The following is a 12,997-nucleotide window of genomic DNA, read 5'->3' as shown; positions in this document are numbered from 1 at the left end:
TCAGTGCAGGTTTCAGTGATGTTCCACCAACCTTCATTTAACATTTATGGTTCTGTGGCCAGAATATGTGGTCAGGGTATTAAACGAGAGCATTTCTGGCGAACAGCATCCTGGGTGGGCTGTAGAAGAAGTAATAGAACTAGTCATTAATTAAATTCACCCTTCTGCAGACAGCCCTATCCTTGAAGAACCTGTCTTGTAGTGAACAAGCAGCAAAGAAAATACTGTTATATAAAAGTTAATCCTGCAAGATGGACACTGATGTGTTATTCACCACAATGGCCCCTCCCATGAGCTTTTCATGGTAGGCATGTTTGGGAATGAGAGAGGGCAGCCCTCTTTTGCTGGAGCTGCTTCTGTTTCTAAAATTCCACTTCATATCCCACAATTTAAAGTTTACTGTGACGTAAATAATGCTGCAATGAGAGAGAACCAGCCAAGATGAGGGCTTGAGCCTAGAGGCTTGAAACCTCATCAATAGCACTGCTCAGTATGATAGTTTTCTAACTAAAGTTTGCTGGCAACAGTATAGTATTTTTACTTACTTACACTAAATATAAATCTTGTTAAGGTTTGTGCTAATGGTAATGTTTTTTTCATCATCAAAGTGCTAGTTATAGGATATGTATTTCACATTAGGCCTATAAAATACATCATCTTCTAGTAAGGACAGCTCTGTTCAGATAGCTTTGTCTTTAAAACTCAGCTGACTATGGAATGAGAGAATGGAGTAGCCTCTGAGGTGGCAATACTGGAAGAAACCAAAAATAAAGCTGCAGAATTACGGCACTGCTGTTAGCCATTTCAATTTGAACTACTGTATTTTACCAACTGCTTCTTGAATGTACTTGGGAGCAATCTGAGGAAAGAGAAGCAAAATCTGGAACAGGCACTAATGTACCCAAAACACTGTGGCTCCACTTTTAGAAATGAAAATAAACATTGAACATCATCTGTAATGGCAAAGACAGACACAGCGATGTCTCAAGCTTTCTCTGTGGCACTGCTGGTGCGCAGTAGATAATTACCCCATTATCCAGCACAATATGAATAGAACTGAGTCAAATTTAATTAGCTCATGTATTTAGAGCATTTCTTCACCCACAGTACTTCTAGTCTTTAAGGTCCTGCTGTGCAAGTGTACTGTTCTACACAAAATGCAAGCTGTTAGAGGAACCCCATTCCAAAATCTGCCCTAGTTTACCATTACATACTGTAAGTCCTACACTAGTGGTGGTCTGGTTTTGATTTGCCACTTTATTCTAGGATATCTTTACATCCTTATTTCACATGGTACTGTATGGCAGCCTGGCTGGTCTAGCCCTTAAGCCTTGGAAATGTCCTTCATGGCTTTGAACATATTTAGACTGAGCTTTTTTCTTGACAATTTTTGTTCATATCTGTCCACAGTCATTGCCGCACTGCCTTTATGAAATGATTTGTCTCCTCATCTGCTCTGAAACTTTCTGCTTCTCCTTCATTGATCAAATGTTCTTTACCATGAAATACAATTTACACTTTAGTTCTGTTTCATTTTTGTGAAGTGCTACAAAGTAATGAGCTTTAAATGCTATTTGCCATTTTAGTTTTGTATCTAACGTAAGCACAGTCTTCTAAAATTAGATTGCTTTCTTAATTCTAATGATAAATATCACAAAATTGCCTACCAAACTTACAGAAGGTGCTGTATTTCAGATTCAAAATTGCTGTTTGAACTATACTGAGTATGACTGAAATATTTCCAGAACATTTTAATTACTCCTAAATGATAGAAAAATATTTTCTTAAAATATAACTTCAAAAATATACAGAAATAGTCATGGAACTCTGAATGTTTAATTATTCCCTCTCTTCCTGGTTTTTTGCAATAGTATTAAAAAACACCACTGACTTGTCCTACTTAAAATGTTAAACAGATTAAATGAAAATTTGGTGAGACTGCATTTCAAATCACATGATAAAACTAAATTGTGGATAAAGCAGAAAACTTTTAAAAAATTCAGGAAATTAAGTTTTGCGCTGGATGCTGGGCACATGGCTTTGACTTATGCAGGCTTCTTCAGTTTAGCTGATCACTGGCCATAACAACATGGAACTGTTACAGGAGCAGTTGAGCTCTCCCTGTCCTGGGAGGCACTTACTCCTTCTCGGCTGTGTTCCACCCAGTCAGTTGTAGGGATCAGTAATGCAGGATTGCAGAGAGAGAATTTACCATCCAGCCCCAGCCAAAGCATTGCCTAATCAAGCTTTTTGGTTTCTAAAAAGACTTAGGAGCAAAATTTTTATGCATTAATTAAAGTATGTTAATGGGGTGATGAAACCAGTTTCAAACTTGTTTGGTGTAGAACATGTACTTAATGGTTTCTTACAATCATATTGATTGAACAGCAGCAACTGAATCCAACAGTATCAATAAATATTAACCCAGTCCATTTAAATACATGCCCCATTTTAGCTACATTAATCATTTATCTAAAGGCTAGAAGGATGGCTGCCCTTACAAGCTGAAAGAATATAAGCCATGCTAAGCAATGACAGTTTATCTAAGCTCACCTATTTACGTATTTATTGGATCTTTCTTACGAGATAATTTCATACCAGTAACAGAATGTCATTTTCATCCAGACCTCCTGAGCATACTTTTCCATGCTCAGTTCTGTTTTAGACACTCCTTTTATATACTCATAGGAAATGTATGGTGCTCCTCAATGTCAACATTTCCCCCAAACCACAAGCACAGTCACATGTGTGCAGTAGGAGAGGGATTTTCAAACAGCTAAGGTGGGACAAGAGTAGCCACAGGAACCCTGTTCCATTCAGAAGATGCTTAATCACTCTCTAATGACCACAGAAATTAATTCCTCTTGCACATATATTGCCTCTGTAATCAGAATGAAATATTGAAATAAACACTGTGCCTCCATGGCAGCTTGAACAACTGGGCTTGCAGAAGTGCCCTCAATTTTCTTTTCCTTTGAAACACTTTCCCCTTTGCTTGTCTTTATTAGATTCATGAGTTCATATACAGCAACACTGATTCCTTCTTCCCCAAAAAAGATTTTGAGCTGCCAAGGTCCCCCTTGAAACTCCTATTTTTTAATAAGCTTAGATGACAAAACATAGTTGCTTCTTGCTCAGTGCAAACCATTCACTTACTCACTGATGTTTCACCATCTTTCAAGGAAACCATCACAGACTGAATACATAAGCTACTCTTCCCAGGTTTTATTGCAGTTATTCACTATGATGAAACCATAAACTACGTCACCTTCCCAGACTTCTTGCTCAAATTCCAAAGGTCTTTATCTTGAGCTCTGCTGGTCTTTAAAATCATTGCTTCTGTAGACAATTCTATTATTTCTTTCATTTCAGTTCACCTAGAACACAGTCTAGAGTCTTCCCTCACTAGACATCATTTGACCCTGATAAATATTGTCCTTCCTAAGCAGCACCACTAGCCAAAATAACCAATATGTTTTCCTAGTGAGGATGGGAAATTGTAAGGAAATAACAGACCTTTGATGCAATTTAATCTGTTTTCAGGAACTGTAATTAAAATTCCTGCTTTCTCAAGCATGGAAGAACATCAGAGTATCTTCCTGCTCCAGCCTCCTGTAGTCAGCACAAAGGCCTCTGACTTCCCTAGGCATTCTTTAGAACAGCTTTGGGCTTTGTTATTATGTTGTTCCAGAGCTGTGCCTTTGTTTTCTTTGAACAGCCTCCTATGTACTGCCAGGCTCCCCAAGCAACATGCAGAATGTTCTCTGCCAGGTGTTCAAGCTGCTGAGCAACCCTGCATTTACCTTTGGCTTGTCAAAGAAACACTTACTTGGTATTCTTTTGCAGCCCAATTTATTGAAAGGTGGTGATTAAGTCCTGCAATTTCAACCCAATCTACCAACACTCAGGAGCATGTGGGAGAAAAATAAGCACTACTTGTTGTAGATAAGACCTACGTATTCTCAAAGTAACATTTGTTGCTCTTACAGTGAAACTATCTGTATTAAAAGTTCTATTTGAAATGGTGTTTCCAAGTGTGCCCAAGACTTATAGTGACAAGTCTTGGTGAAATGCCACTGTCCCTGTGGTATCTGAAAACACAGAACAATGTCTCAACAACTTTGCCCTCGCTTTGTGTTAGAAAAACAAAACATTAATAACAATTATATTGCAAAACCTTGATTAAGACCAATTTGAAACTGTACCATAGATGTTGAATCAAGCTGTGAAATATTCTGGGCATTGTGATTCCCAGTTAAGCCAAAGTCACCTGGGATGTCTAAGAGAATGTATGTATTTCACCATTGATTTGAGTAATGAAGGATGAAACAATTCTTTTCGAAGAGCACTTAGACTTATAAATAATTGTTACACAACTTGGTAATGACAGTTGCCAAATAACTGGCAACTACCAGTGCTCTCTTAATGACTTCGTGTGGGTTTTACGTATGCCCTGTGGAAGTATCTACACTAGAGATCAGGCAGTCATCCGAATTCTTCCTTTAACCGATAAATAGGTTGACGCCAGTGCTTTTATTTGGACTAAGGAAAGACCTGAATATACGCAACAGTGCTTGCAAAACAGCAGTTATCGCTGCCTGAGGCCACCGATGACGGGCGTCGTTTCCGCAGTCTCGGGGAGACCGAGGAGAGTGCGAGGAAACGCGGCAAGCTCGCCCCATCGGCCTACGCGGGCACGCCGACGTGCCACCAGCCTAGTACCTCCCAGGGCGAGGTAGTGGCCCCGGCCATGTGCCTCCGCTTGGGTTTGGTAGCTGCCTGCTCGGGAGCGGTTAAGAACGGCATTCTTTAAAGGAAGAGGGTAAAAAAAGGACTGTTTGGCGCTGTTGTTACTTCCGACTGTCAGAGCCTCGGCCGTGGCAGCTGCCGCGACCCGGGATCCGCGCTGCCCTGCGGACTGTAAAAATAGCGCGCGGCGCCCGCGCTGCCTCAGCTCCTGCCGCCGTCCCTCGCCTCGCCGTTCCCAGTCACAGCCGCGGCGCTTCACCCGGCCTCAGGACCGGTGAGTGACCCGCCAGAGGTGACCGAGCAGCGCCGCCTCCCCGACATGGTATCACCCGAAACCCGCATCCCGCTACCGCGTGGTATATCCCAGCGCGGGAGGCGCTTCCCTCGCCGCCCCCAGCCCCTCTGTTCCCTCACGCCGACCGCAACCAGGGCGCGCCCGCCGCTCCCTCTCTTTGTGTGCGAGCGAGGGAGCGCGCGCGGGCGGGCCCGAGACACAGCGCGGCGGAGCGCGCCGCTGCAGCGTGAGAGCAGGGCGGGCGGCGGTTTGGAGCGGCACCGCTGAGGGGCGGGCGGGAGGAAGGTGGAGTGAGGAGCGCGGGGCGGGAGTGAAGAAAGGAAGGAGGGCGGCTGGCGGCGGATAATGATGGCGTGGTGTGCGCGGCCGCTGGGCGGCCGGCAGCGCTGAGGGGAAGGAGCTGGCGGGACCCCCGCCCCCAGGTAGGCTGGGTTGGAAAGTTCGGGGCGAGGTGCCGCGGCGGCCCCGGCGCACAGGCGCCGCCACGGGGAACCCCAACTTGGGGCCGAAACTTGCTGCTTCCCCCCTTCCGGGCAGCACGGGGCACCAGGGCCCCTCCGCCCCGCTGAGCCGCGGTGCGTGCGGCGGGTTCGGCCCGGGCCCAGTCTCCCCCGGGCGGCAGGAAGGGCTGGGTGCTGCCCTCTCCCCCGCCTCCCGGCCCGGCTTGGCTCAGCTCGGCCCGGCCCGGGACGGCCGTTGGCGGGAGCGGCGGGGGGCTGGGGGGGCTGCCTGCCTCCGCATCCCCCGCTGGAAGCGCTAGGTCGGTGACCGGGCGAGCGGGAGTCGCCGGGTCCGCGAGTCCCGCGGACACAATGGGCTTTATCCCGCCGAGAGATCTCGGGCGGTGTTTCCCACCCCGAGTTTCGTTCGGATTCGTGTCACACAGCGGCGGGGCCCCGCGTTAATGCGAAATGTCTGCCTCCCTACAGATGGCTCTCTGGATACCGCGATCCGCGCTGGGGATAGTACCCGATGTGGCGATTTATGCGCTTTGATTTCTTTCTCTCCACGTATACTCCCCTGCGCTCCATTTCAATGAGAGCGGGGAGGCCGGCCCAGTGAAAAGCTGCTTTTCAGATCTTCTGCTCTGCCAGGTGTTGGAGGGTGGAAGCTTTGTGCCTGGGAGCCGTCCTTCCCATTCTTCTTGAGGAGTCGAGGGAGCTTTCTCTCTGACAATGATGAAAACCGAAGGCAAAGGGGAGAGGACTTTAAGAAGTGCTTCCCCACACCGAAATGCCTATAAATCCGATTTCCATGCTATCAAATGCTCTTTTGATGGCATAAACAATCCCGAAAACGCTTCCAACAAAACGGGCTTGCATCAGAAGCTGAGCACCTCTTCCAATGGAGGGGGAAATGACCCACAGAGTCGAGGCAGAGCTGCCACTTATGGCAATAGGGTACACAAGATCAAAAGTATGTTTCTGCAAATGGGAGGCTCTTCTACACCCTCTTGTGAAAGCAGTCCACCTGCTGAGACCAAATTAATCAGCCGGGCCACAGCAGCAGAGTATGGACCTTCTCCAGGTAGCCCATCGTTCCTCGTCCAAAAAAATAATCTTCTTAATACAAGTACCAGCCCCTGCAGCAGCCCTGTGGATTCATTGTCTGTGCCTTCTGCTGCCGACAAGGTCATCCGTAGCAACGATGAATCAGACTTGGACAAAGTTGCCCTGGCAGAAAAGTTTTCGGAGACCAGGAAGCTATTTGAGAGAAATATAAAACAGCGGAGCTCGGTGGACAGGTATTCCCCCAGCAAAAGTGAAAGAACTGAGGATAAGAAAAGGCGCAGTTCAGCTTCTGATTGCAGCAGTGTGATGGACCACAGTTTTAGTACAGAAGCAAGTCCTCCAGTTGCGCTGGAGAAAGTTGAAAAACAAGGTAATGATGAGTTGAAGCAGCAGCCTCCCAATAGTGGTTCCAAGTCCTCGTTCCTGAATGCAGGGCCCATTTCTAGGAGGCTGGAAAGTTTTCTGGGTGACAGTGATTCTGACGAATCCAAGGATATTTCCAAAAATGCTAGTCCTCTGGATCAGGACCCTTTGAGAGGTCACCACAGTTTGAATTCATCTGCTGTTGCTGAAGGATGTCAGGAGAAAGCTGTGTCCACCAAAGTGCCTGTGATCCTCGGAGGTGAGCTGAGCGAGGCACTTGGAAAAGACAAAAGAGAGCAACTGGTACTTGAGAGAAGCCTGTGGGATATGGGCAGTGCATCTGGTCAGGAAGCTCAGCTGAGATCAGATGGTTTTCCCTCCAGGGTTTCCCCCATGGAGAGGACTTGTGCAGAGCTGGTTACACAAGATGAAACCTCAGGGCATGAAAAAGATGGTTTGGAGAAAGATCACGTTGTTCAAGAGGATCAGTTGCTCATATGTCAAGTTCAGGAAGGGAAGAAGAGCAACTACTCCTTGGAAGTGGTAGAAGACTTTACAGAAGGTAGCGAGACACACCAGGAAGAAGAAAGGAATGGGATGTCTGTGAGAGATGGTTCAGTTACACGAGTTCAAGATATTCTAGAACAGGAAGGGGATACTGAAGAAGAGGAGCAAGTGTTGGAAAAGCAAAGCAAGGACTTCAGTGCTTTTGGAATAGAGAATGTGGCTTTTGATGATGACAGGGACACCGAGCCAGAAAACCAAGGGCCTGAAGGCAGAGAAAGTTTGGAGGGAGAGGAGGAGGAGTGTATGTATGACAGTGAGTATGAGGAGTTTCCTGGACTTTCTGAAGAGGAAGATCCTCAGCCAGACCGAAAAGTCAAGTTCTCAACAGCTCCCATCAAGGTAAGTACATCTGAATTTTCTATATTTTTTTTCTTCATAATTTTGCAGTCAGAATGACCTAGGGAATACTTTTTTATGGTGTTCTTTTTGCAAAGCTCTAAAAACCCTTTAAAAGTTTATGGCTTTTATTCAAAACTGACTTATCTTGCTCAGAATATTCATGAATTAGTCACAAGTGATTTCTGAATCACAGCAGCTTCACAAGATAGTGTAGTGAAACATGAGATTTTACTTGATGTTTTCAGGAATGCTAAACTTTTAGGAATAGATACAAAGACATGACCTTTAATACATGCCCTAATTTGTTTAAAATTGAGGCATTGCATAGGAAGGATGTTGTCAGTTTTACTTTTTGTACAAAAATTTTAAAACCCAAACAAAACAGCAAAACCCCCATAGCAAACCTTCAGAATCAAGTTCAGACTTGTTGTCAGAATTAACTGTGAGAAATACCATGTCTGGTTCCTGTTATTTAAGGGTTTGGAATTCTTTCCAATAATAACCATACATATATCGTTTGGGAATTTTTATCCTGGCTTGGTGAGCAAGCTTTAGGAGTGTTACCACTAGCATTTTGGAGTTAGGAAGTTGCAGAAGTTACAAGGGCAAAGAAGTTACAAAAAGGGCAAACCAGATAACCAGGGACAGTGTAAGTTACAATGCTAACAAAAAGATTAGGTGTCTGAGCTTCCCTCATCAAAAATACCTATAAAATAAGTCAGGCCACAACTCAAACCATATTTACCCATAGTCTTGTTGCAGACTTCAGTTACTCTAGTGCCTCTTGAAGTCTGGGAGGAGAATTGGGAGATGCGGAGCAGGATGGAATGGAAAACAGTCCAGGCTTTGTCAAGCATATTTCTTCTACTATTACATGAATGAAAAATGTAATCTTTAATAAACAATTTTTACACTTTGTTCATATAGAGTCAGGGCTTGCTTTTAATGATCAGAGGGATGTAAAAATTCTGTTGACTCCTGTACTTCCTGCAGTGGAGAGCTGTGATTTCACAGTTTGCTAACACATGCCAGTGCTGTACCTCAGAAAATGGGTTGGGTGTGTCAAAATGAGAGTTTTGTTGCGTGTGGGTTTTTTATAGTCTCTCCATAGACAGGCTGACTTTATATGGCTTTCTTATAGTTGATGCTGCTTTAGTGGTGACCTGGAGCGCTGAAGGGGAGAGTGCCACTGTTGGAAGCTGCATAATGAGTCTGATGGGGGCTGTGGGAGAGCCTGAGGGGCATCAGTCCATTTCCCCTTGCATTTATGCACTGCGCATCTGAGGAAAGTGCCATGTAGAGTCTACTGTAAGTGAATGTTCATTGACCCTACTTGCTGTAGGCAGGGTTTTACTGATTATTGCTGAAATTCTACTGAAGCAGTGGCTGTAACAGACTTTTCCTGCCTTCTCTGTTATGTCTATGCCAGATTTAGTTGAAAGCACTAGCAGAAGTCTCTGTGCCACTGTGGTGGAAGTTCTTGTGTAGATAAAACTCAGGTTTTTTTGGTAACTAGCACTGTCCAATTACAGCTGCTTCTGAAAGCCACAGGGACTGACCTGTACCAGATTATCAATTACACAGCCGAGAGATGAATGGTTGGTAGCAACTGTTCCATTAAAAATAACAGTTTTCCATTAAAAATAACATAGTTCTTGCCATAGTGCCACACTTGGATTGGCAGAATACACGGTACTTTATAGCAGTATGGTCAGTGAACTTTCTTTTTAAGGCCCTAAAGTTGAAGCTTGTGATACTTGCGTTCCTTTATCCCTTTTCAGTGAAACTTGACTGTATCTTCCCTGTACTGAGTATAGGGATCTATTTCTGTATGTCATTTTCAATAGCTTTTCCCCCTTTGTTCCTCATGAGTAAGTAAGGATTTCTTTCCCCGTGTCTGCCTTTTTGTTTCATATTTTCTATGATACTTAGTGGGAATGAGTCCTGGTATATGGTTTTCAGCTTTGGTACTCTGTAAACTAAAGAATTCTCCAACTTTTTTTTTTCTACTTCCCCCAAATATTTTTTAGTAATGTACCTTTAATATCTCAGTAAATTTGTAGGAAATCACACTTTCACCTCCCAAAAGGAAATCTCTCTTATTTGACTTTATGCATAGATTTTAGTTTATCTTCAATTCGAAGAGGGGAAAAAAAAAAACCAAACCAGAAAATCCTGAGTCGTAGCAACAGATTGTTCCTGGTCCAAGATGTATTTTAGTAGCTTCTTTTTATTTTCAGCATTATTTAGACTAAGAAGTTTGACTGAAATGTGAGTGCCATTTCACACATCCGGAGCCACTAGAGGAGACAGTCTGTGACTTTCCTCCTCTGACACTCCTGAGAGAGGCCAGGCTGGCCTTGGCATTCTTGCTGCTTTCCTTCTGCACCTCTCTAGTGATTATGAAGAAACCATCTCTGGCTTTCACAGTTGCTGTTTAGCAGGTGTCTGATAGAGTTGGAGAATTCAAAACATTCAAAAGGTGTTTGGACAAGAAAAAGCACGTTCTCAGATCATCAGGGTTCTGCAGTGATGGATCTCTGACCATTGTACTTGATATACCCAAAGGAGAAGTTGAATATGTATGTAGGCAATGGATATAACTTAACACACAGGCACCCTAAAAAGAGTATTTATGCTGCAGCAACAAAGACAGCTTGATTGATATCTCTGTTTTGGAAGTTTCTAGTCAGTTGTAAAATTGTCAAGGCTTTTTGAGTTAAAGGAGACTGTGAAGGTCCCAGGGCATCATGTGTATGGTAGCTAACAATGTTAGCACTACTTCTGACCTATGCTAGAGATCCATAATTGTTGACATCTGTAGCAGGGTTTAAGAACATAATTTAATAATTTCTGAAAAGATGGGACATAATTACACAACTATTCCATTGTTTTGTGTTGCCCTGTGCCTGTGAAAATAAGCATGGATGAGACTTCTTAAGGTAAAAATTTCAATTCTGTAGAAGCTGGTGAGAAATTACATGTGGGAAGATTTCTTATTTGTTGCAGGTGACCTGTATCTTAAGTCCTGCTGCTCTTTGATCTCTGCAGACCTTAAGAAGCATTATGCCTTGGTTGCTTGTTTTTCTTACAGTAGTAAAGAGAGCGATACTGCACAGTTACTAGCAGAACTTCACTGACTGGGTTTGTGTTATGGTACATGAGCTATTTATAGTCTCTTGTTGCCACATATGAAGCCAGTAAGGAATTTAAAGCACACTCAGCTGTCCAAGGTATTTGCAACGGAACTGAATTTGTCTTTGCCTTGAAATTTTCTGAATAAACTATGTAAACAATCAGCATTACAGACAGTGCAAATAATAGTCAGGTAGCTGTGTTATCATCCCTTTATATTTCACTCTGCTTTTGTAATGTAGAGATAAAACTTGCTTTCAATTATATGATTACCTTGGAAAGCTTTAATTAACATAAATGTAATGACTGAGTGCTGTTTGACATTTGTAATTTTGAAACATTCCATTGGGAAAACAAATGCCTATTTCCAAGTTGACTTCTTGAGATGTTTTTACCTCTGACTGTGTCAAACTTTGTCCTGGAAACCTTTAATAGCACTGCGACTAACTCTTGCAATGATTTATGATCCATAGAAATCCTGTAGCTCAGGTAAACTGAAAGGATAGTACAGGTAGTATTTGCTTCCATAATTCTCTTTAATTAGCAGTGTTATCCAGTTTATGTTACATGGGAGTGTCAATTCCCAGCTCTTTGTGAATAATACTTTAAGATCGCTAAGTCAAGAGCACAGTTTAAAAAGAAACAACCCACAAAACAAGAAACTAAACCCCAAACCTTCATAAAGGCTTTACTTTTATGTTTGTCACAGTGAAGCAGATGCTCAAACTTACTTCTTAAATAAGGAAACTGAAAGCGGTTTCATAGCTTGTGTGGTGTTCTAACCAGCCAAGTATCTGCTGCTTCTGGGAGAACATGGAAATCCTTCATAAAATTGCCATTCGTCTTGCATTGGAATAGAGCTGTTTTATGTATAGCTGGGGCACAAACAGTAATCTTGTTCAGGCTGGCATTCTGTTTAATCTTTTTAGTACAGAACTGCTTACTGTGGATGTTAATGAAGCAGTAAATGAGGATAACTTGAATTAGATTTCCTGTATAACAGCATTATCTGTAAATGCTTACCACTTCTAGGAGATGCCGTTTTTCTACATCAATGTGTAGTCTCCTGGACACTGTTAATGTTGCAGAGTAGTGCTTCAGCTTAATACATCCTCTGATTTTTGAAGTGTAACTTCTATACTTGTGATATCATACACAGAAAAGGATACAAAATACACTAAAACTAGTAGAAGATACCAAACCCCTGGAGTTTCTTCAGTAATTAGAGAATTGTTTACTGCATAAATGGTCAATTATTTGTTGGTCATTGGTCAATCTGTATTGTAAGGAACAAGTATGTGACACGGATGTAGGTTGTTCTAGGAAAACAGAGATTTAAATTGAGAGTAGATTTTAGCAGAACTGATTTGTAGGTGGGAAGTGAGGTAATTTGGTTTTTTCTTGGCACAAATAGTGTATTTTCATTGTGCTTTGGGATCTTTGCAATGACAATTTGTGTGTTGCAGCTCAGATTTTGCTTTGAAGCTCTGTTTATCATTTGCATCAACATTACAATGTTTGTAATTTTACATCAAAATTTTTCTTCATATTTTTATCTCAAATTTAAACTCTTCATGGTATTTTTCAGTGACTTTTCACAAAAAGTAACCCTGTTGTGTTCTGCTTGCATCTAAGAGTATGGCATTTCCTGGTGGCTAAACTTAACAGTAAGAAAAAAACATGGATATTAACTGGAGGAATATTTCACACACGTGTGTGAAAATTTTGTTAGTTGGGTTTTTTTGGTTGTTGTTTTTTTGGTTTTGAGGAAAGATAATCTTTAAACTCTTACTTCAATTAAGAAGTTAAATGTTTATGAAGCCTAAATGCGTTTAATTCTGTGTATAGATTTATCTGGCTTTAGAAAGTTCTATATCAAATATTTCTGATGTCTTTATGTTTTGATTCCATGACCTTTGTTCATCTACTCAGAAAGAAGCACTTTCATCTCAAGCTTTCTTTTTAATATTTTTTTTTAATCATGTTTTCTGTTTTGATTTTTTAGGAAATATTTGATACGTAACATTCACAGTAGTAA

At 42.5% G+C, this 12,997-nt stretch overlaps 1 protein-coding gene across 1 annotated transcript in view; it reads left to right on the top strand.

Annotated features, from left to right (window-relative positions):
* Window positions 1-6,219: 6,219 nt before the first annotated feature.
* The window catches only part of LOC308223096 (neurabin-1-like), a gene marked incomplete at both ends in the record, with an annotated part of 42,272 nt that continues 35,494 nt past the window's right edge, over window positions 6,220-12,997 (top strand). Inside the window, one exon of the mRNA XM_080621742.1 lies at window positions 6,220-7,824. Coding sequence (XP_080477868.1) covers window positions 6,220-7,824 — 1,605 coding nt within the window. The remainder of the gene's footprint in view (window positions 7,825-12,997) is intronic.

This window comes from Psittacula echo (genome assembly GCF_963264785.1).
Source record: "Psittacula echo genome assembly, chromosome: 6".
NCBI classification, from domain to species: domain Eukaryota; kingdom Metazoa; phylum Chordata; class Aves; order Psittaciformes; family Psittacidae; genus Psittacula; species Psittacula echo.
Note: the sequence above shows the minus strand (reverse complement) of the source record. Positions and strands in the feature narration are given on the sequence as shown.